Source organism: Heliconius melpomene, chromosome 9 (assembly GCF_056956725.1).
Source record: "Heliconius melpomene rosina isolate 202511_hmr_F chromosome 9, ASM5695672v1, whole genome shotgun sequence".
Classification (NCBI taxonomy): domain Eukaryota; kingdom Metazoa; phylum Arthropoda; class Insecta; order Lepidoptera; family Nymphalidae; genus Heliconius; species Heliconius melpomene.
In genome coordinates this window covers 6,510,516-6,532,186 of record NC_140397.1, presented here as the reverse complement: position 1 = coordinate 6,532,186, position 21,671 = coordinate 6,510,516, and the positions used below count along the sequence as shown (strand labels likewise).

The 21,671-nt window shown below is 32.0% G+C and overlaps 1 protein-coding gene across 1 annotated transcript in view; it reads right to left on the bottom strand.

The window, feature by feature from the left end:
* Positions 1 to 21,671, bottom strand: part of LOC146536383 (atrial natriuretic peptide receptor 1-like) — an 85,341-nt gene that overhangs the window by 29,888 nt on the left and 33,782 nt on the right. Inside the window, exons 5-8 of the mRNA XM_085190026.1 lie at positions 19,874 to 19,988; positions 19,365 to 19,512; positions 19,023 to 19,221; positions 18,108 to 18,199 (exon numbers count right to left, since the gene is read on the bottom strand). Of these exons, the coding sequence (XP_085046152.1) occupies positions 18,108 to 18,199; positions 19,023 to 19,221; positions 19,365 to 19,512; positions 19,874 to 19,988 (554 nt within the window). The remainder of the gene's footprint in view (positions 1 to 18,107; positions 18,200 to 19,022; positions 19,222 to 19,364; positions 19,513 to 19,873; positions 19,989 to 21,671) is intronic.

Below are 21,671 nucleotides of genomic sequence, written 5' to 3'. Positions count from 1 at the left end.
CACGCAATGCCTGCAGAATTCGACGAAAAGAAGATAACGTACTTGTCTTAGTACGAACGGAATATCTTTACACTAAGTTCCCAAATTCCTTCTGCTTATCCCGCTATGTGCGGGATAGAGTGTGAAGTTTAAAAGAATAAGCAAAATCATACCAAATCCATAGATTTGTATCCCTTAAGCCACTTCACGTTCTCACATTCAATACACTCTTTTTCACATTATTACACAAATTTTGTATATCATAACAAGAATTCGAGTATTAAGACGTTGAAGTTATAATTATAATCAAACTTAATATAAAATATATGTATATAAGCTTCTTAAAACATTAACTTCGGATAACGTTCCTTCTTATACCAAAATAAAAAAAACTATTAAAAGACCAATTCGTTTTTTTACGACCAAAGTGAAAACGCGTGCACACGATTCAAGACATCTCGGAGTACTAAAAAAAACAGTTTTTTTCTAAAACATTTATTCTTACACAATTTACTGGTTTTGTAATTATATACAGCTATTAAATGTAGTAATTGTCGTAAATGCAGTAATCGTCTGTGGGTTCGAGCCCAATTTGGGGGACAAAATTATCTATATCTATATATATAAAATCGAAAAGTCACTCACTCATCACGAAATCTCAGAAACTACAAGTGCTAGGAATCTCAAATTTTGCATAGGAGTTACTTATAGGACGTAGGTGCTCGCTAAGACGGGAATTTGCAATATTCGATTTTTAAGGGGTTGTTTTTGGGGTCGAAAGTTTGTATGAAACTTCGTTACTACAAATGCTAGGAGTCTCAAATTTTGCATAGACGTCACTAGGACGTAGTCATGGAGACAGAAATTAATAATAACATAGATCACGCGGGTGAAACCGCGAGCGGGCCGCTAGTTACTTATATAATTAATATTTTCTGGTCGATTTATACAAAATACAATATCTACAAATGAGTCAAAAGTTAAAATAGGCTGACTTATGAGCAGTCTACCTTTTTCGATAGAATACGAAAAAAATTGCCTTTTCAGCTTCACGCTTCCCGCATACAGCAGGCTAAGCAGAGGGAATCTGGGAACCCCACATTCCGACGAATTCTGAAGGCATTCCGTGTTAAGTGCCAGAATTCAACGCCGAGCTCTGCCTCGATACCAGAGCCAAGAAATTAAAATAATTAATTTCTTCAAGTAATAAATAAAAATATTATTAATAACTCACTCCCTCGAATGAGACTCGATCACAACCCACCACCGTCACAATCACATGTGACGGAACCTAATGTTAAGACAATTTCCAAGATATTGCGGAACTTAACGCCGAGATTTATGTTATTGTCAGAGCAAGAACATGAAAATTGTTCAGTCACGTTTAGAGACAAACGCTGTTCCACACCCATTTCGACCAAGACGGTAGATATGTAAGAAAAAATATTTCTAGATATATTCAAAAAAATCTTTATGAATAGAAACTATAGAATAGTATGAATAGATAATAGAATTAAATTAGTCCATCAAATGCCAAACGCAATTAACAGACTGGCAGGCAGTACTCTCAAGTTGTGCATTGTACAGCCATACTAAAAGGTCCTATAGAAGAACTCTATTTTGTGTAATTGATTTAGTTGTGTAGATATTTTTTTTAGATTGTGCATGTTAGATTGTGCATGTTAGATAGAGACTTCATTTAAGTGCACTTTGCTTGACCAGTTTTATGAAAAGAAGCACCAAACCACAGAAATATTAAATAAAAAATACACGTTCGAAAAAAATACTACCAAAAACAAAACTAACGTAGAAACAAAAAAAATTTAATAAATATTTAATTTGACATTTGAATACATTACTATAGGGTTAGTGGATATGAATACTGAATATGTAGGTAAGAAAATAAACATAATGGTGTTACATCAATCACTTATGAGAGTGAGTTGAGATAGGCAAAGGGAACCTGGGAACCTAGTGTTAAAATACTCTTTTCCCATTAAGACACTTCCGTCTTCCACTTTCTTTAAGGCATTCTGCTCCTGCAGTACGACAGACTCAGGGAAATTAATCATACTAATTTCTCCGCTTTTACACGAAGATGTTATGTAACAGATCGGAAAGTAAAGAACGGAGTGTTTAGACACAAATCCCATCTATATAAGAAATACAAATTTTATTTCTACCTAATATAATCAACACTAACATGTTTATTTGAAATAATAATTTAATTAAATAAATTTATACGATTTACATAATAAAATCGATAAAATGATACGGTAGTTTGAGATTACAGCTTAAGTACATGTAAAATGTATTAATTTTACAATATCTGAAAGTGTTAGTCACACAGTGAAATTTTATAAAGATATTTAAAAAGATATTAAATATCTTATCTGTATTTTGGTAAAATATTTTGAAAGTAAACACAACCGGACTCCATAGTTTTCCTTTTTCCATATGTGAGTGACAAATTTGAGGTCGTCCTACCTTAGTGGCACAAGCGTGTGCATGAAAGCGACGGTTGTGGATGCCTTTCCCAATTTTAAATTTAGACTCTTAAAAATATTTCATTTCAAGCAAGCGAAGTTGCGCGCGCCCACTAGTTCAATATATTTTTAGGCTTTCAATATATATTTTATGTCAGTTTCATCTTGTAAGCGTTCATGAACCGTAAAGCACCACCCGCTGCGTCGTTAGTCACGAATTCAATGCCCAACTTTTTCTACTTAAAACAGTTCCTAAGACAATGATATAAAAAAATAGTTAGAAGTATCCTCTAATTTGATTTTTTTTATTTCAACTGTATAATAACTCTAGAGTTAAATGCATTGAATTTTATTAAAACGAAAGGCATCGTTATTTCCAAGTAAAGAATTCCTTACAGACTTCCAAGATTTGCTCTAAATAGGAGATAACCTTCAAATAGAGCAAGGGTTATCAAAACACTTTGGGGCGTTTTTGAAGTTATACAAAGTTTTGCTCTTTTCAATGTATCCTATTTTAGCCGCCTGCGTTGAAGGAACCAAAAGGAAGGTTATGTTTTTAGTGTGTATGTATGTCCGTTCCTTTGTTCCCTTGTAACTGTTAAACCAGTGAACCGATATTGATTAATGATACGTTGTTAGATTTGTTTTGATGACGCGAGTGTCATTTGATACATTAATTTAGTTTATGCAGTGGTGTTTTTTGTTTTATTTGTAGTTCACTTTTAGAAAAAAACCCTTATTTATAAAAACTATAATGAGAAAAAAGCAATTGCAAAGAAATGAAAATATTAAATATTTACATTCCTCGAGTTAGGATAGAACCCACAACCTGTCGCGTATACTATCACACTTTTTGCCTGTAACCTGGCCACCTGCGCCACCTCCTCTTTCTTTCTTTATCTTATTTCATCAATATATTTTTTAATATAAAATTTTCATGAAACTCAAATACAATCTTCGTTCGTACTTTTATCACTTTTAGAAGAGTAAAACGATTTTTCATGCCCAAGTCCTTGAACTTAAAGCTTGGAGACTTCTGAGACGAGAACATTAAATATGCCGAATATGTTGTTGACATCCAAATATAAGCTCAAACATCTCGAAACTTGAGATAAAATTCTATTGGAGAATGTTCTCGAAAGATATTATACGACAAAGACTTTATATGGTCACGTTATATACAAATAGAATCGACGTTGTAACCTAAGTATGTCATTATGGATGTATTCAATGTCCTGTGATATATATTTTATATTTTCAAATGCAGTATTTGACGCCCTTATTATATATTTTGTAAGAAAAAAATCTTAGCATTTAGTGGATTCATCGCGCGGTGCACCTATGGTGTTGCTGCCTTCACTGTACGAGCCACTCAGTTTACCTATTTGAAATGATCCTATTTCGAAATAAGCTCTAGAAAATCATTATTTATTATTATTTTTTCTTGATTCGTCTTAAATTTAGCGTGAAGGTCCGAAAGTAAAATTTTGTTAAAGAAAAAATTTGCGAAATTTGTTTTTGTATTTTTCAATTACCAATTAATTAAGAGAAATTATAAACAATTTCTTTAGCCGTATATGTTTCACGAATATAACAGTGAAGACAGAGAAATCTATCTCCATTTTCCGCTTAATTTTGGAGACATTGCAATTTAGCGGAATTGTTAAGAAATAATTATTAAAGTTTAGATTTTCAAGTAAAATAATAATTACGATGGAAACATCACGATATAACATTTTCTTACGTGTCTATTGTAAATTTTCCAAAAGACGTGACCCTTCAGTTCACAAGCACGTGCTTGTATTCTCACGCCCTTAGCGAGTTCAGGAGCAAAGGAAACATTAAAGATATTTAATACTCTGTATGAATATGTTTACGAAACGATTTTTGTAACATTTAAGAGATTTATGTGACCTTGGGTCCCACGACTTAACACAACTTACAGAATTCTGTGGAAAATGGGGGGCGGAGTGTTTTAGCACTAACCTACTCTGTGACAACATGAATATGAAGAAAAAAAACACGACTGAAATTATTATGTTATTTAACTGAAATGTCACCTTCATGTATACAAATAACTTATTTACCTTGGGAATTTATTCCGATATATAACACGATCAACATTGTATGCAACCAATAAAGATATACATATATCTCTATGAATTGTGGTAATATTGTAATTTATATTTAATTATATTTATTTTCTCACTCTGGTAATAAGAAAAATCATAGCGTTGATTTACATCTTTTAACACACAATGCCTTGAAGATGGGGGGGTGAGGTAAATTGGAGGAAAATGTATGTACATTAAGTTCTCTCTGCTTGCCTATGGCATGGCGCCTGCCTATGGCGTATGCCTATGGTGGAATACAACATGAAGCCAAAAAAAGATAGAGAAAAAGAAAAGATAATATGTCTCCACCCATTCTCAGTTTCCGTTAATTTACTTTTTGTAAAGGAACTTTCTCATGAATAGCATTCTTTTCAGCATTCAATACTACATCCAACAGTAAAGAGATAGCATCTGAAAGTTAACTTGAGTTTTCTCATTATTAAATTGTTAAATGAACTATCTATGGCACTGAAGTATCGACATTCTACGAGGCAGCTATTTTATCTTTTTCAACTATGTTCAACTGCCTAAAAGTTATGAAACATTCTTTTTACATTTCAATATAATACTTGTACTTTATAGTTGTACTTGTATTTTTTTTTTTTTGTTTTTTTTTTTTGCTGGACCATTACAGACCTGACTAGTGCTCAAGGGCGCGAAATGGACCAGAGTGGAAGAAGTGGAGGGAGGTCTTTGCCCAACAATGGGACAGTACAGGCTAGGGAAAAAAAAATTTTGAGACATTACATATTATTTGGCGAATTTGGAACCCGCTCTTTATCTTATTACCAAGGAGAAGACCGAACCTACAATCTTCGCGTTAATCCCCCACAAAAAGAATCAAAATATGACGACCATGTCGAAAAGCTACATTAAAAACATCACCTTACATATAATAATAAATTTAAATATTACTAGAATTAATTATATATTAGTGTTAGTGGATAGCAATATACCATTCAAGGATAGTATATCCTCAGTAGAGTAAAGCGACACTATTTCCAGGAGCACTGGATTACACCTAACTGAGTTAGCTGAGTACATTATTAGACGCGATATATAATATGGAAGCTTACTGCAAGACTAAACGAATTTCTGAGCAAGTTAATTTCACTTAGTTGCTGTTTAAACCTAGAGGTTAATAATGGTGCAAGTGTGATTATGAACGCTACAGGTTGTGGGTTCGATTCCCATTCGAGGAAATTAAATATTTAATATTTTCATTTCTTCGGTCTAGTATCGAGGCATAGCGCGAAGTTGAATTTCAAACTTCAGCACGTTATGGCTCCAGAATGCAGTGAAAAATGGAGTACGGAGTGTTTAGGCTTACATTAGGTTACCTCTAGCTACCCTACTGTGTGTGGGATACAACGTAGCAAAAAAATAATATAAATAATAATAAAAAAACTTGTAATGCAAGAATCTTAAACCTATAATGATAAGATTAGGATCGCAATGAAAAGGGACTGGTCGTTTTCAAACGTCCTATGAAGGGACGTGATTCTGTCCCATATTGGGTTGAAGGTAATTTCGGATGGACAAACCTTGGATATATTGATAAACGGATGTTTAACTACGGATGTATGTAGTTGGGAGTTCTAAAGCCCTCTATAAATTATGCTTATTTTATAGTTTGATATATCAATCAAAAAATTATTAAGCTAAGTTGAATTCGGCAGAAAGTGAGGAACGGAGTGTCTTAACAGTACCCTGCTGTGTTCGGGATACAGCGTGTAGCTGATTAATGAAACTTAAGAAACGTGATAAAGTATTATAAGATTTTAGTTTGTTTCGTATACAAAATACAATCGCACCTAAACAAACTGAATTATTTTTAGGGAACTTTCTAATATTTCAAATATTTGTAGATATCACCTTTGTATATTCTGTCCATAAGCGTATAACGTTTATTATGAGATTTGAGTATTGAGTAACGATAATCAATACTTTGGAGGAAATTAAAATTTTAATAAATAGTTCGTATAGTAATAATTTTAATAATTAGTTTAATAATTCCCCCAAGTGGGAATCGAACCCACAACCACCGAGCTTACAGTCATACGCTTGTCGAGCCACAACGGCTTATTCCTATGTCTTAAACAAATAAACTCACTTTTCATTTACATTAACGTCAAATATGAACGTCTAAACCTCAGAATAATAATACTTTTCCCATTCAACCTAACATTATTTTCTTATCACAAAATAAGTAATAACCATAACCCTATACATAAAAGATAATTAGGCAAGAAATCACTGATACACTCAGATATAAAGGAATACTGTCTTTTAATAAACCAAAGTGCTTCTACCCTACACGATTCTGTACTAACATCGTATAATTGTACTATGTATCTTAGCCAGTGATTCCTAAAGTTCACCTGTCTTTAATTAAAAAAAAAGTATAAAAAAATATGTTTGTGCCATTTTTTCGAGCCCAGAGGCAAAGGCGTATGTCTGCGAAACTAACGTTAAAGTTGTGAGTTCGATTCTTGCTTGTGGTAATGAAATATTTAATAATTTCATTTCTTCGCTCTGGTAACGAGGCAAAGCGCAATGTTAAGTTCCTCCACTCAACACTCAATACCTCCAAAATACGTCGGAAAGTGGGGAACGGTAGTAGCTTAATAGGAACAGAGTGTCTCAACACGAGCTTCTCACCTTCCCTCTACCTACCCTCCTATCTGCGGGATGCAGCGTGAAGCTAAATAAATACAAAGTTTGAGAAACGCTATTCTAAGCAATATAGTACCCTGAGATCCGGCCGTTGAATCCTGCATAAACGAGTTTTCTTAATTAAACCTATATTAATGAATAATACATGATTAGTAGAACAGATTACGCCTGGGTTGCCTGGAAGAATCCTGCCGCAATCACCTTTAATTACATTTTTTCGTAACTCGTTTTTGGAGAAAATTGCACCCATACGTTTTTTATATGAATCGCACATCATTTGAAAGATAATCGCATAAGGAATTGGAAAATTAAGGGTTGCCAGCTCTCAGTCTGCCGCAAGTCTAGGGTTGCCTGGTTTAAACATGTCACTAAATGTTAATAATTTGCACTCATGTGTTTTTTTAATGAATTATATATCAAATTAAAGCTTATTTTTTTCTGAACACTATAAAACAGGGTTGCCTGGAAAATTCCTGCCGCAAACAGGGGTTGCCAGCGTTTGAAATATTTAATTCCGGTTCCGTTTGATTATGAGAATAGACGATGAAATGCGCGGTCTGCCTTATGTTTTAAAGTAAAATATTATATAATAGAAGGTCAATCTTAAAATCAATGTTTATTCTAATTGTTCACCTGTTAAATGATGATTTTAATGATATTAAGTACACGCAGAAAACTATTTAAAGATCATAGGGCAGAAGAAATCATCCTTATTTTTCAAGTAAAATAATGAATCTATAATATTGAGTCTTTGTAAAATCTATTTTCTAAATACTAATATTTATTTATTAATTTAAATAACCCTTTTAAAACAACTAAATTATCTAATTAAGTAAATGTTTACAAATATCGATCTACTATAAGGTATTAATTACAACATGTTTCCTTAATATAATGAGAGGTGACAATTATTGCGGATATTTTTTTATTAATTAAGAAAATATGGAAAATTACATTTCAATAAACAATCTCTCTCTCTCTTCGCCCTCTGCTTGTTTGATTTGACAACGCTGTCCGTATCCGTAGAAAGAACCATGGCGCCCATCTTTTTGGTACGAATATTTACGTTTTTGTAAAGTAAATGAAAACTATTCAACTAATAAAAACTATTAAAAAATATAGATAAAAAAATGTCGCTAGCAAGAACTTGTCCGTCTACGCTGATAGTTTTTAAGGCATTTAGGTCTGAAAGAATTGTTCTTATAATTTTAATAAAGCGTAATCACTCACTCACGTCCCTAACTTAGTGTAATCAAAACTAAGGCAATTCCCACGGCCACAATTGTCACATTTTATTAAACTATATAATATTAAACATTAAAGTATACTTACGTTTTGCATTAGAAAATAATTAAAAAATACTTCTTTATATTTTTGTTTTTAAATAATGAACTTTTTGTAACACTGTAACTGTACTGTAATGATAACCGTGCATTGTGTCACTATTTAAAAAAATGTCACTGTATTTAAAATTCATTTTTTGGCGAAACAATAACATAATTTTACACTTTTGGAAAGATTCCTTGTTAAATTCTATCACATTTTCACATCTTCATTTTTGTCAAGTAAAAACGTCGTTACTCCAAAACGAAAGGTAAGTAACTAAGTAATATGCTCAAAAACAACTCATTTGGCCATCTGCACTTTTATTGCATTTAGAAACAATACATCTTCGAAAATAATTTTACAGTACAAATTATAATTGAATATTTCTCTGTTGTAGTGATAGATTTTTGTTCGGACTTATCAATAGTGAAGTGGTTGTTTAATAATTTAAGTAACAATGGGTAATAGGAGTAGAAATACTGTCAAATTGAATATCTTACAGTGGAATTGTAGGAGTCTGGTACCAAAACTAAAGACATTTGAATCACTTTTAATTCAAGAAAAGATACATATTGCTGCAATTTGTGAAACATGGCTAAAACCAGAAATTAATCTCAATGTTAAAAATTATAATATTTTTAGGCATGACAGAGTCAATTCATATGGAGGTGTGGCAATCTTAACTCATAAATCTATCATCGCATGTAAAACAGACTATAATAATTCTAATAATAATATTGAGGTTGTTGGTGTCAAAATACTGAACTGTGATCAGGTTTTTTATATTTATTCTGTATATTGCCCCAGTGACGCTCGTATCACTCAGTCTGAATGGGATCATTTACTGTCTTTTTGTGATGCTAAAACTTTATTATTGGGGGATTTTAATGCACATCATGTGGATTGGTCGTATAAAACGGACACACGTGGGACACAACTATATAATTCCATCCTAGACAGTAATTTTATAGCTTTAAATAATGGGAATGCAACAAGATTGCAATTAGTGCAGGGCGTGTTGCATAAATCCAGTCCAGATTTGTCTTTGGTTTCTTCGGATATCCCCTTCAATTTTGATTGGAGTGTAACTAATGAATCGCTTGGCAGTGATCACCTTATAATCAAATTATGTACTTCAATTCAGTTTAACACAAAATTTATAAAGAAACGAAACTTCAAATTAGCTAACTGGTGTGGTTATAGAACCTATATTAAAACACTATTTACAAACTTTGTTTTCACGGACGATATTCAACAAGATTATAATAATTTTGTTAATTTAATTAATAAGGCCGCTGAAAAGTTCATCCCCTTTTTTAAATGTTGTCTTTTGCCGTCGGACAAATTTACACCAAAATCTTATTGGAAACCAGAATTGAGTAGGGCGGTAGCTGTGCGTCGCATGGCCCTTGGAAATTTTCGTCGCAATCCAACTCCCAGAAATTATGAAATTCTAAAAGAAAAAATTCAAAGTTTCCAAAAACTCCTTAGGAGGGCACAGATAGAATCGTGGAATAGGTTTTGTACATCTATAGGCGAATCAACTTCATCTTTGGATATGTGGAACCAAATGAGATGGATTAAAGGTTATAAAATGCAAAAAACTAATATTGATGATGCAATGGCTACAAATTTATTAAGTAGTTTATGTCCGGATTCTGTATGCCGAAATAGTCCATTGTTTAACTCATCTATTCCACAATTAGAGTCTAGGATCACGGAGAACGAATTAAGGTCCTGTATTAAATCTAAAGATACAGCTCCAGGTCATGATAATATTTCGTATTCTATGATTAATTACTTATCATCTAATGCTCTGACGGTTTTGGTAGGTATTTACAATAGGATTCTGATAAATAGCTGTATTCCGAAACAATGGCGGTATATATCAGTTATACCAATTCCAAAGCCTGGTCGCGATATATCAAATGCTGGAGCTCTACGTCCGATATCATTAATATCCTGTTTATGCAAAATTTTTCATTCCGTACTTCAAAAAAGATTGGAATGGTATATAGAAAATAAGGGTTTTTTTTCACCAAGCACAGTAGGATTTAGGAAAATGAGATCTACTTTGGATTGCCTTAGTGTTTTGGTATCTGCAATACAATTAAACTTCACAAAAAATCTTCCAACGATAGCCTGTTTTGTAGATCTTGATAATGCATACAATAATTTGGATATTTATTCTTTAATGAAAACGCTTGATGATATAGGTATTGGTTCCATAATGTGTAAATATATATGGAAGATTCTGTCTGAGAGATATCTTCAAATTAATGTTAATAATAATATTATTTCTCGTAAGACTTGCCAGGGTTTAGCACAGGGAGATCCTTTGTCTCCCTTATTATTTAATATTGCTACTTATAATATATGTGAAACCATGAGCAATATTAATTTTTTACAATATGCTGATGATTTTGTTTTATATACATCATGTTCTAATATAAATGAAGGGCAAGCCACTTTACAGATGGCTATTAATAAATTTTATAATTGTGTCAGTGAGATAGGTATGAAAATTTCAACATCTAAAAGCAAAATTATTGTATTTAAAAAGGGCATTAATAGATTTCCTGTTAAAATATATGTCAATGAAAAACTGTTAGAAGTAGTAGAAAACGTTAAATATTTGGGTTGTTGGCTGGATAGATCTTTGAGATGGGCTAAACAAGTCAATGAATTGCAGGGAAAAATTTTAAAATTTCTTAATATCTTTAAAGTGCTAGCTGGGTCTGGATGGGGAGTTCATCCCAAACACCTTAGACGTATTTATTTATCTTCTATTCGAAGTCGTTTAGATTATGCAAGTTTTTTAATAGATGACAGCAGTGAAGCACATTTAAAAAAATTGGACTTAGTGCAAAATAAAGCGTTAAGAATTATTGGCGGCTATGTTAGAAGTACGCCAACTCATGTTATGGAATCTGATCTGGGTATACAGCCTCTTCAATTTAGAAGATTCTATCTAGGCGGTAAGTTTTGGTTGAGATCTAAGTCATTTAAATTGTCTAATACTATTCAGATTTTAGAAACTTCTATTGCAAGTGATGTGTTAAATAAATGGAAAAGAAAACGTAAACCATTATTATTAAATATTCATAAGCGATTTAGATATCTTGAAGTAAATCAGAGTAACAACATTAATTTCTTTTCTTTTGATACTTGGATAAACAACTTAGCGGTAGAAAATGTAATTAAAATAAATATTGACAACTTCAATAAACCTAAAAGGACTTACAATATTGATTACTTGGGTGATCACTGCCAACGGTTTATAAGCAATGATTATAGTGACTTCTATAAGATTTATACAGATGGGTCTAAAGAAGGCAATTTATCAGGGGCAGCTTTTTATGATGAACAAAATTCGGAATTTATTAAATTTCAAATCAATAAAAATATTTCCATCATGCATACAGAACTAATCGCCATTTGTGAAGCACTATCGTATATTTCGTCAGTAAATCATACCAAATTTGTCATATTTTCTGACTCCAAGAGTTCTCTTCAACACATTGCTCGATGTACCTCTAATCCTAAAGGTATACCCGTAGCATTTAATATTTTAAAATTAATTCATGAGTATAATCAGCAGAATAAATTAGTAGTCTTACAATGGATCCCTTCACACGTTCATATTTTAGGTAATGAAATTGCTGATACACTAGCCAAGGAGGGAATTACGGATGGTGTTCCAATGACTATCGAACCGGTATCTTCTGATTGTGTTTATTTAATTAGGAATTTGTGTTACTCGTTTTGGAAGGAATATTTTGACCAACGATCTCTAACTAAGGGTATTTGGTACAGAACTATTCAAGCGGAACCTTCAATAAAATCGTGGATTGACTCTGTTTGCCTAAATAGAAAAGATTGTGTGACGTGTTTAAGACTTAGGTCGGGACACATTCCATCAAACAAATTCGCATTTCTAATGAAAAAAATTGATTCTCCTAATTGTTGTACATGCAACACCATAGATGACGTATATCATGTTACGATGGAATGTGTCCAGAATGAGCCTCTGAGACGTCGGTTAATTTGCAGAGATTTCTACAATGATATAGGAGCATGTAATAGTGCTTTAGCAGTGCCAGACTCTGTGTTAGGAAAAAAAATATTGTATATAGTTCAGAATAAAAATAATTGATTGTAACTAACATTAATTAGAATGTTAACCAAACAGGGCGGCATGGTCGTTGTCACGACAAAGCTCTTAAATAAAAGGAAAAAAAAAAAAAAAAAAAAAAATAATTTTATTGCATTTGGTTTGCTTTGTATCGCGCCGCAAAATGTTTATCTATAGTAAAAAATAGCCAACTAATTGATATTTGCCGACTCTTGGTCATAAACCGTAAATAGCGTTTATTAGTCAGCATTACTGTCGGATTTTCTTCGAATTTATTATGCTAACTTAGTTTTGTTTATTATAATTCTATTATATATATATTTCTTTCCTATGCAAATTATTAAAAATTGCGTGAGAAAAAATCAAATCAAATCAAATCAAACAAGTAGAGGACGAAGAGAGAGAGAGAGAGAGTTCATTGAAATGTATTTTTCAATATAATTAATAAAAAAAATATCCGCAATAATGGTCACCCTTCATTATATTAAGGGGACATGATGTATATATATGTATATTAATAGTTTATAGAAGATCGATATTTGTAAACATTTACTTAATTAGATAATTTAGTTGTTTTAAAAGGGTTATTTAAATTAATAAATAAATATTAGTATTTAGAAAATAGATTTTACAAAGTCTCAATATTATAGATTCATTATTTTACTTGAAAAATAAGGATGATTTCTTCTGCCCTATGATCTTTAAATAGTTTTCTGCGTGTACTTAATATCATTAAAATCATCATTTAACAGGTGAACAATTAGAATAAACATTGATTTTAAGATTGACCTTCTATTATATAATATTTTACTTTAAAACATAAGGCAGACCGCGCATTTCATCGTCTATTCTCATAGTCAAACGGAACCGGAATTAAATATTTCAAACGCTGGCAACCCCTGTTTGCGGCAGGAATTTTCCAGGCAACCCTGTTTTATAGTGTTCAGAAAAAAATAAGCTTTAATTTGATATATAATTCATTAAAAAAACACATGAGTGCAAATTATTAACATTTAGTGACATGTTTAAACCAGGCAACCCTAGACTTGCGGCAGACTGAGAGCTGGCAACCCTTAATTTTCCAATTCCTTATGCGATTATCTTTCAAATGATGTGCGATTCATATAAAAAACGTATGGGTGCAATTTTCTCCAAAAACGAGTTACGAAAAAATGTAATTAAAGGTGATTGCGGCAGGATTCTTCCAGGCAACCCAGGCGTAATCTGTTCTACTAATCATGTATTATTCATTAATATAGGTTTAATTAAGAAAACTCGTTTATGCAGGATTCAACGGTCGGATCCCAGTCTATAGTCTATAAGGAACATTGTTAACAAATGAGGTCATTATGACGGGGCAAGTAGCTTAATTGAACATACATGAAGGGGTTCGACCTATTTACGAATAACGAAGTAGCTATTGACATTGCAAACTGAAGTGCTTGAATGTATGTGGGAAGGGTAGTTTTGCAGATTTACTCTTCACAGGTATATCTGGAACATTATAAGGCACACGGTAGTTGCAGGTTCTTATCTAAGTACTCTAACTTAATAGTTAATACTCTTATTTATTGTTATTCCTAAAAAAAAAAATTACGCCTGCGCTTCTTAGAAATCGTCCTACTGATTGACTGGTAAACTGGGAACCTAGTGTTAACACACTTCGTTGTCATTAAAATAATTCTGATCCCCACTCTCCGCTGAATTCGGAACCTAGTAACGGAACCCAATGCCACGCTTTACCTCATTACCAGAGCATATAAATGAAAATATACTCTAATACTCTATTTATAATAACCATAAAAGTATAAGAAATGATAATAAAAACGAACAATGAATACCCTCGCTTGGAAATAAAAGTACCTTTATTTAACGGTTACTTAGGTATATTATACTGTAGATTAATAAGATCGTTAATGAAAGATGAGAAAAAAGGCATTATTACACGGAAAAACTGTGAACCGCTCTTTTTTAGGGTTCCGTACTTCAAAAGGTAAAAACGGAAGCTTCGTAGGATCACTTTTGTGGTCGTCTGTCTGTCAAGATCGTTTATTGGTATTTCATGGAAAAAATATATTATTAAGTTATATTTGTAGTTTATTTCATACAAAAATAATATATAGGCCCGCAAAATTAAGTTTGTCAACTTTTATAAATTGTACTTCCCGTAGACCTATAATCCTGTTATTTACGGAACCTCGGTGAGCGAGTCCGATTCGCACTTTACCGGTTTTTTAGCATCTGTTAGCTAATTAGAAAATGGTTGTCATAGATTAAAACTGTAGGGTAACATAATTTATTAAATATAAACGAGAATGAAAAGAAATTTGGTTTTCGTAAAACCTTTCCACGTTCGCTTTGGTTTAAACGACGTTGATTTTTAATCATAAATTTATTTTTTTAATTAATTTTAAATCTCAAAAAAGTAATTGGACCTGCTCAATTTAATTTTGTGGTATATCAGCAGCGTAGGCAGAAGTAACTTAGGGAGTGTTAAGACACTCCCTCTCTCATTTTCCGCCTATTATGCAAAATTTTCATAAAAAAAGCTGAAAAAAAGACTTGAAAAGATATACTTGTTTTTACTATTTTAACATATTCATGTCATTTTAATTTTATCTTCGCAAATTTTACCCTCAGTAAAAATATATACGAAAATTAGCTTTGTTGGTGTCACAGGAACATGTATGAGGATAGCTACTCAGAAAATTAGGGTCGTCTAATGTATAAGCAGTTTTATTTTATACAGGGATAATAACGACACGCACTCGTATAAGTAACTCGAGACCTTTCACGTGAAACGAGCTTCTGTGATCTAAAAAGATTTGTTATTTATAATGCTTTTTAGTTTTAATATTTGATATACTTTTACTTTACTTCATTACTTGTCGCTTGTTAAATTTAGTACTAAAAAAATAGAAATAGATTGTAATACTATTTGTAAAATTCGAGCATCAATTTAATTAAAAAATATATTTATTTTTTAATGTTTGCTAGTGGGGTATGTAGAGAGAGCGCGGTGGCAGGAAAACAAACACTACGGTCTTTGCATACTTCTTTAGCCTAATCCACTGTCCTTCCTCCAGTATCATCCATACTATTCCCGAAGATCAACTAAGGTTTTTCTCTGCATTTCATGCACAGTTTAGGTTCATAAATCTTTTTTGCCTTTCTTTTATCACTCACTCTCTTGTGCCCAAGTCACTTCTTTATTCTCACTGTGAAATCCTTCAGTTAGCTAAACCTGAGCTGAACTAAGAGACTGCATTTCCACAGCATCTCTCTTTTTTATCTCTCCATATCATTCGAAAGAGAGATGAATAAAAAGATAAAAAAGAGATGAATATAAGACGAATGTCTTCTGTACGTAAACTTACTTCCCAGATATTTCATTTACATGTTTATATTTACACTACAATGCATACTCAAGACAGATATTTTCCTCTCTCTGCTCCGACTAAATTAGGTGTTACGTAATGTCCCAAATTCGAATAGAGAGTCGAGAAAGAAGTGTCTTGACACTAGATTTTCTCTGCCTGCTATGAGAAAAGAAATATCATAAATAATATTTAAAAATGAAACTTATTTATATACAAATATTTTTATTTCTTAAAATTTCCAAAGGGCCCCGAAAAAAGATAAATCACCAAGGAAAATGCTCTTGATGGGTTGAATTTATTCCGGACTCATGGCGGATATCAAATCACGTCTAAAATACGTCAGATAGAAATATATCAGATATAAATTATGAAATATGCATTTTTTGTACTCTAACAATAATAAAATAAACAGACATATTGTTAGTTATTTTTAGCTAATTTAAAATTCAGCTGAAAATAATATATGTAAGATATTATACTATATTTTATTCTGCATAATAAAGTAGATAAGAAACTAGAGTCAAAGCACTCCGGTCTCCACTTTCTATTATCTTTGTGTAACTATAGCAGAGAATTAAAAATAATAATTAATTCCTCTGAGTGGGGACCGAAACTTAAACTTCAACAACAAGACTTATTTTAATTAAAATATTTAAGTTCAACATCATGAGGAAAAACTTTTGGAGTTTGCATTTTTAATTTTTTCATTTCTATTAAAATAATGTTTTCTTTTATTAAATAAAGACCTTATTATTAGTACAAAAGTTATTATAAGATTATTATTTACCTTAAATAATTAAGGGAATGAAATATAAGGAATACTTTATATTTAAAAGCAAATTTTCGTTATTTATATACACCTAAGAAACTTCATCACTATCCAGAGCGAGGAAATTAACATAATTAATTCATACCCCGAGTGGAAATCGAATATACTACCGAAGTGTATACACTCAAAGGGCGCTGTATCACAATGGCCTCGTCCACAAACTTCTTTTTAAATTATAAATAATATTATTAGCAAAACTAAAAAGTTAAAAAACCCATTAATATAAATAACTATATCAAGTTAGCAAAATGCTGCTAGCTCTCAAACTATTAATCAGATTTTCATAAGCCATAGCTAAGAACGATTAAAGAGAATCGCACACAAATCGGTTCATTAAGTCAGTCAGGAGATATGGTGTCACAGACAGACAGACACGTCAAACTTCTTGTTACGTCCGGGTTTAAAAGATCGATAGCTAAAAATAAGGAAAATCGTATAAAAATGAAATGAATCTTTCTAAGAATACAAAATTGTAACTGATCCTTCAAGTAAGATTGCTCTATCAATATTTATCACGTTTTTGTATCGGCACTGATGATATTTTAAGTTTTTGATATTCGTGTTATTATGTTTACCAAAAAAAATCGTTTCTTATTAATAACTTGTTTTTTTATTTAAAAAAAATCAAGTATGTTATGTGTGTTTATTGTAAACTTTAGAGGAAATCTAAGCTTACAACTAAGATATAAGTAAATACTATTCTAGCTAAATTCAAAGAATAATTTAGTGACTGACAGAAAATTAATGTTTAAATTTTGCTATTCAATTCAATTCAATTTAGCGACTCAGCTTCACGCTGTATCCCGCACACAGTAGGGTAGGCAGAGGGAGGAAACCTAGTGTTAAAACACTCTGTTCCCCACTTTCTGCCGAATTCTTGAGGTTTTGCCTCGACACCAGACCGAAGAAATGGAAATATAAGCGTAAATAAATATTTCACTTCCCCGAGTAGGGAAGTCGAACCCACAACCGTCACGTTACAGCACATCCTAGTGGTTAAAAAAGATTAAGGCGATAATGGAACGATTTTGGCGATAAACGTTATCATATTAACTTTGAAATGCATGTTTGGTACGCCCATGCCTTTTCGGGCATTTCAGTCTATCTAATAATGTTTATTTTACATATTAATTTAAAAATATATTTATTATTCATATATTCTTTTAAAATATCTGAACTAACCTCGAATTTGCTTGTAGTAGGGTTCATGTCCAATAGAGAATATGACGCAACCCGGTCGCCATTATTGTCGATGATCACTTCGCCAGTAATACCTAGACAGAAATAAAAAGTTAGTCTTTTTCCTTTTTCTTTATTTAAGGCATGCAGGAAGACTGTAGAGACAAATTAGTTTAGTTTAATTTCCATATTTCTGTACATATTAAAGCAAATGAATGTAAGCTCGAGGGTTGTTGGTTCGATTCCCACTTAATGAGCAAAATCTCAAAAAATAAATGAAACAAAAAAACCGAAAAAGTATTTCCCAATGACAATATTGAATTTGATACAACGGTTTTTTTTAAATACACTTAAATAAACATTCGAATATTTCAAGCGGGCATAGCCGCACGGGGGCCTATCTTCAATATATATTTAGACTGTAATAATATAAAATTTATGGTTTAGTGTAAATAAGATAAGTGCGATGGAAATCTTTCAAAATGTTTACGAATATACGTTATACATAAACAAACATACATGAATACGAAATGGTAGACTCAGTAACATTGTGATAGCTTCCATAAACCAATACTACTTTTTAGTACATTTTGCACTTAGAAGACTATTTGGATATTGCATTTTCAAATAAATCTCTGAATGTTTATTATTTTACTCCATAAACAAACTGCTGGATCTTTTTTAGTATTAATAAAACAAATCTTGGATTTAATAGCATTGGTAATAATCATTTGAAAAAACCTTAATAATAGAAAATTTTGCTTTTTTTCTGATCTGACCCGACAAGATGCGGCGTTTAGTTCCGCCATTTAATCTTTATATATCCAAAATAGACAGACTGAATAGACCAAAATTGACGTAATAAAAAAGCCTACATCCTATCTCTAATTCGGAAAAATAATTGAAGATATTACCAACCTTGAAACGTCCTATCCCACATGTTTCTTATCACTGCTGCTCCATCCAGCCGGCCTCTAGGATCGTTCGCCTGTCGCAAAGTATCGTTCAGGGCGAGAGCATATAGCAACACCGCGTCGTAGAAGGCAGCTACAAACGTTGACACCACCTCACCTTTCCCGAATGTGTAGTTGTATTTAGTTTCTGCCAGTTCCTTGACCTGGGGAGAGTGATAGCTATTTAGATATTGTCTTAATATTTTAATAAATTTGGGTTTTCCTTTTGGAAATAAATTAAAGATTTCAACATTGCATCCATCATGTTTTGTCAAGAGTTAAAAAATATATACGGTAGTAAGTCTACCTGATCAGAAAATTCTAAATATTCTTTTTTCTCTGGAGCAGGACTGGTGACGGTGAGAACAGCGCTATACGCACGCCTGGCCCTTTCATTTCTCTCATCCGTATCGCCTTCTAGCTTCCATGGCTCCTTTGAAGATGCTGATGCTAAGCTAGAGACAACAATACATCATTTAAATATTGCCTATTATTCTATTGATCGTTTATTTTTATCAGATCAATTATGATAAAAATAGAAAGCTTTATTAAATGTGTTGGTTTCCTTAGCCATATTAAATCAATTTCCAATTCAGTTCAGTTCATTTCGGTTTACAATATCCCATCAATATAAGGGACATTTCATTATAGTGCACTTTTTCTAACATAAGCGAAAAACTGAATATTTTGGATATAAATGTAACCTAACAACTTAACCAAATATAATAATAATTGGGGCATAACTTACAAAAACCAAATCATTATTTATATTAATTCATTTAAAAATTCCAATATAACATAAATTGAACAACTCACTTAGAAAATAGCTCGATGTTGAAGAACACGTACTCCCCGGAGGAAACCATATTCAGGTCGTCCGCGGCCAGCATTATCTCGCGTACCGTGCTCGGGTTAGCGCAAACTACTACGACTGTGGACAAAGGGGAATTATAGGGGAATTATATTCTATTATTTATCTGAATAATGAAATATAGGGTGATCAATTATTTTTTTGTTTTAATTATTATTTAGTTTATTTTACATTATTTACTAAAAATAAATATAGACACAAGCGTGGCAGAAGAAAATGAAATATCTCTCAAAACACATTTACCAGGTTCCCTTTGCTTAAGAAAAAAAAATATTTCGCCCTTTTCTCCCTGTCAAGGTCTTATATATAGCGGAAACAACCACCATTTGTTTAATCTATGTATATCGCCCAAATATGATTAATTAGAATTTCTTTTTAAAATTATACCTTTCATTTTATGTTAATTTTTATAATTGTTTGTTTAAAATACTAAAAAATCTTAGTTTCTTTTAGATTTTTCATTTTCATTCCTTAAGAATTCAAGATTATTTCTTAAATCTGAAATGAAAGAATATTATAATGAATCATTCACGAGCACTTATCTGAAACTGCAGAAACTATAATTGTGGGTTATTATGTGGTTTCCATTTCCCTCACTGGTAAATCATAACGCAGCGTTAAGCTCTGCTGCTCAACTTACTATATTTCCAATTTGGGTGGACAGTGGAAAACGGTGGATCTTGTCACTAGTTTTGTGTGTCTATACTACCGGCCAGAATTAAGCTATTACATAGCTTTTTGTGAAATACAAACACTAGTTTTAACTTTTTGATTATATATTTAAAAATAATTTAATCAAATAAACCAATTGTCATTCGCGTCTATTTTAGTAGTCACTATTTTGCCGACTACAATTTTGACACATAGCAGACTGGCTAGGACAGGAGACATCTTTTTATTAAAACAAATAAAGTTTTAGTGAAGACAAATTATTTATAAATTAAAACTTTTGTGAATTCTTTATTTTTATAACTATTCTCTGTCTCTCTCTTCCTAATTTTGAGGGAGCACATGCGGGTGACCGTATTAGCGACAGGTTGTGGGCTTGATTCCCATTTGAGGAAATTAAATATTAAATATAAACATTTCCTTTCTCTGTTATCGAGCCAAAATACGGTGTAGAGTTCCGCCAGTCAACATACAACACCCCCAAAATTCTGCAGAATGCGAATAACGGATGTCTTAATGAGAACGAAGTATTTTAATACTAGGTCTCTTGGTTTCCTATGCCTACCCTGCTATGTGCGGGATACAGCATCAAGGTCTTTCTCTCTCTCTCTCTCTCTCTCTCTCTCTCTCTCTCTCTCTCTCTCTCTCTCTCTCTCTCTCTCTCTCTCTCTCTATTAGAAGCAAATAATTATAAATAAAGTCCGTCAATTTTTCAAACGTAAATGGCTTAATTTTTTAAACATTTTATAATATTAGCACATATTTAAAATATCCCAGTAGGCAGAAGCTTAAAATATATTCATCTTTTTGGCACCAAGCACCATCCATTATGTCGAGCATTTGGACGCCATTGTCCATATCTGTCATAGATTCGCACATAATATAAATTCTTCTTTAAAATATTAATATACATTTTCGCATTTAAAATAATACGTTTAAAGTAATTCTATTATTTATGCATATATGAATTTCCACGTGTCAAAAAATATTACGAGGTCTTCTGGTTAACTTTTCAAGTTTTGAATTACATTAAATTTATTGTTTTTACTTGTTATAGGTCGAAAAATATATTTT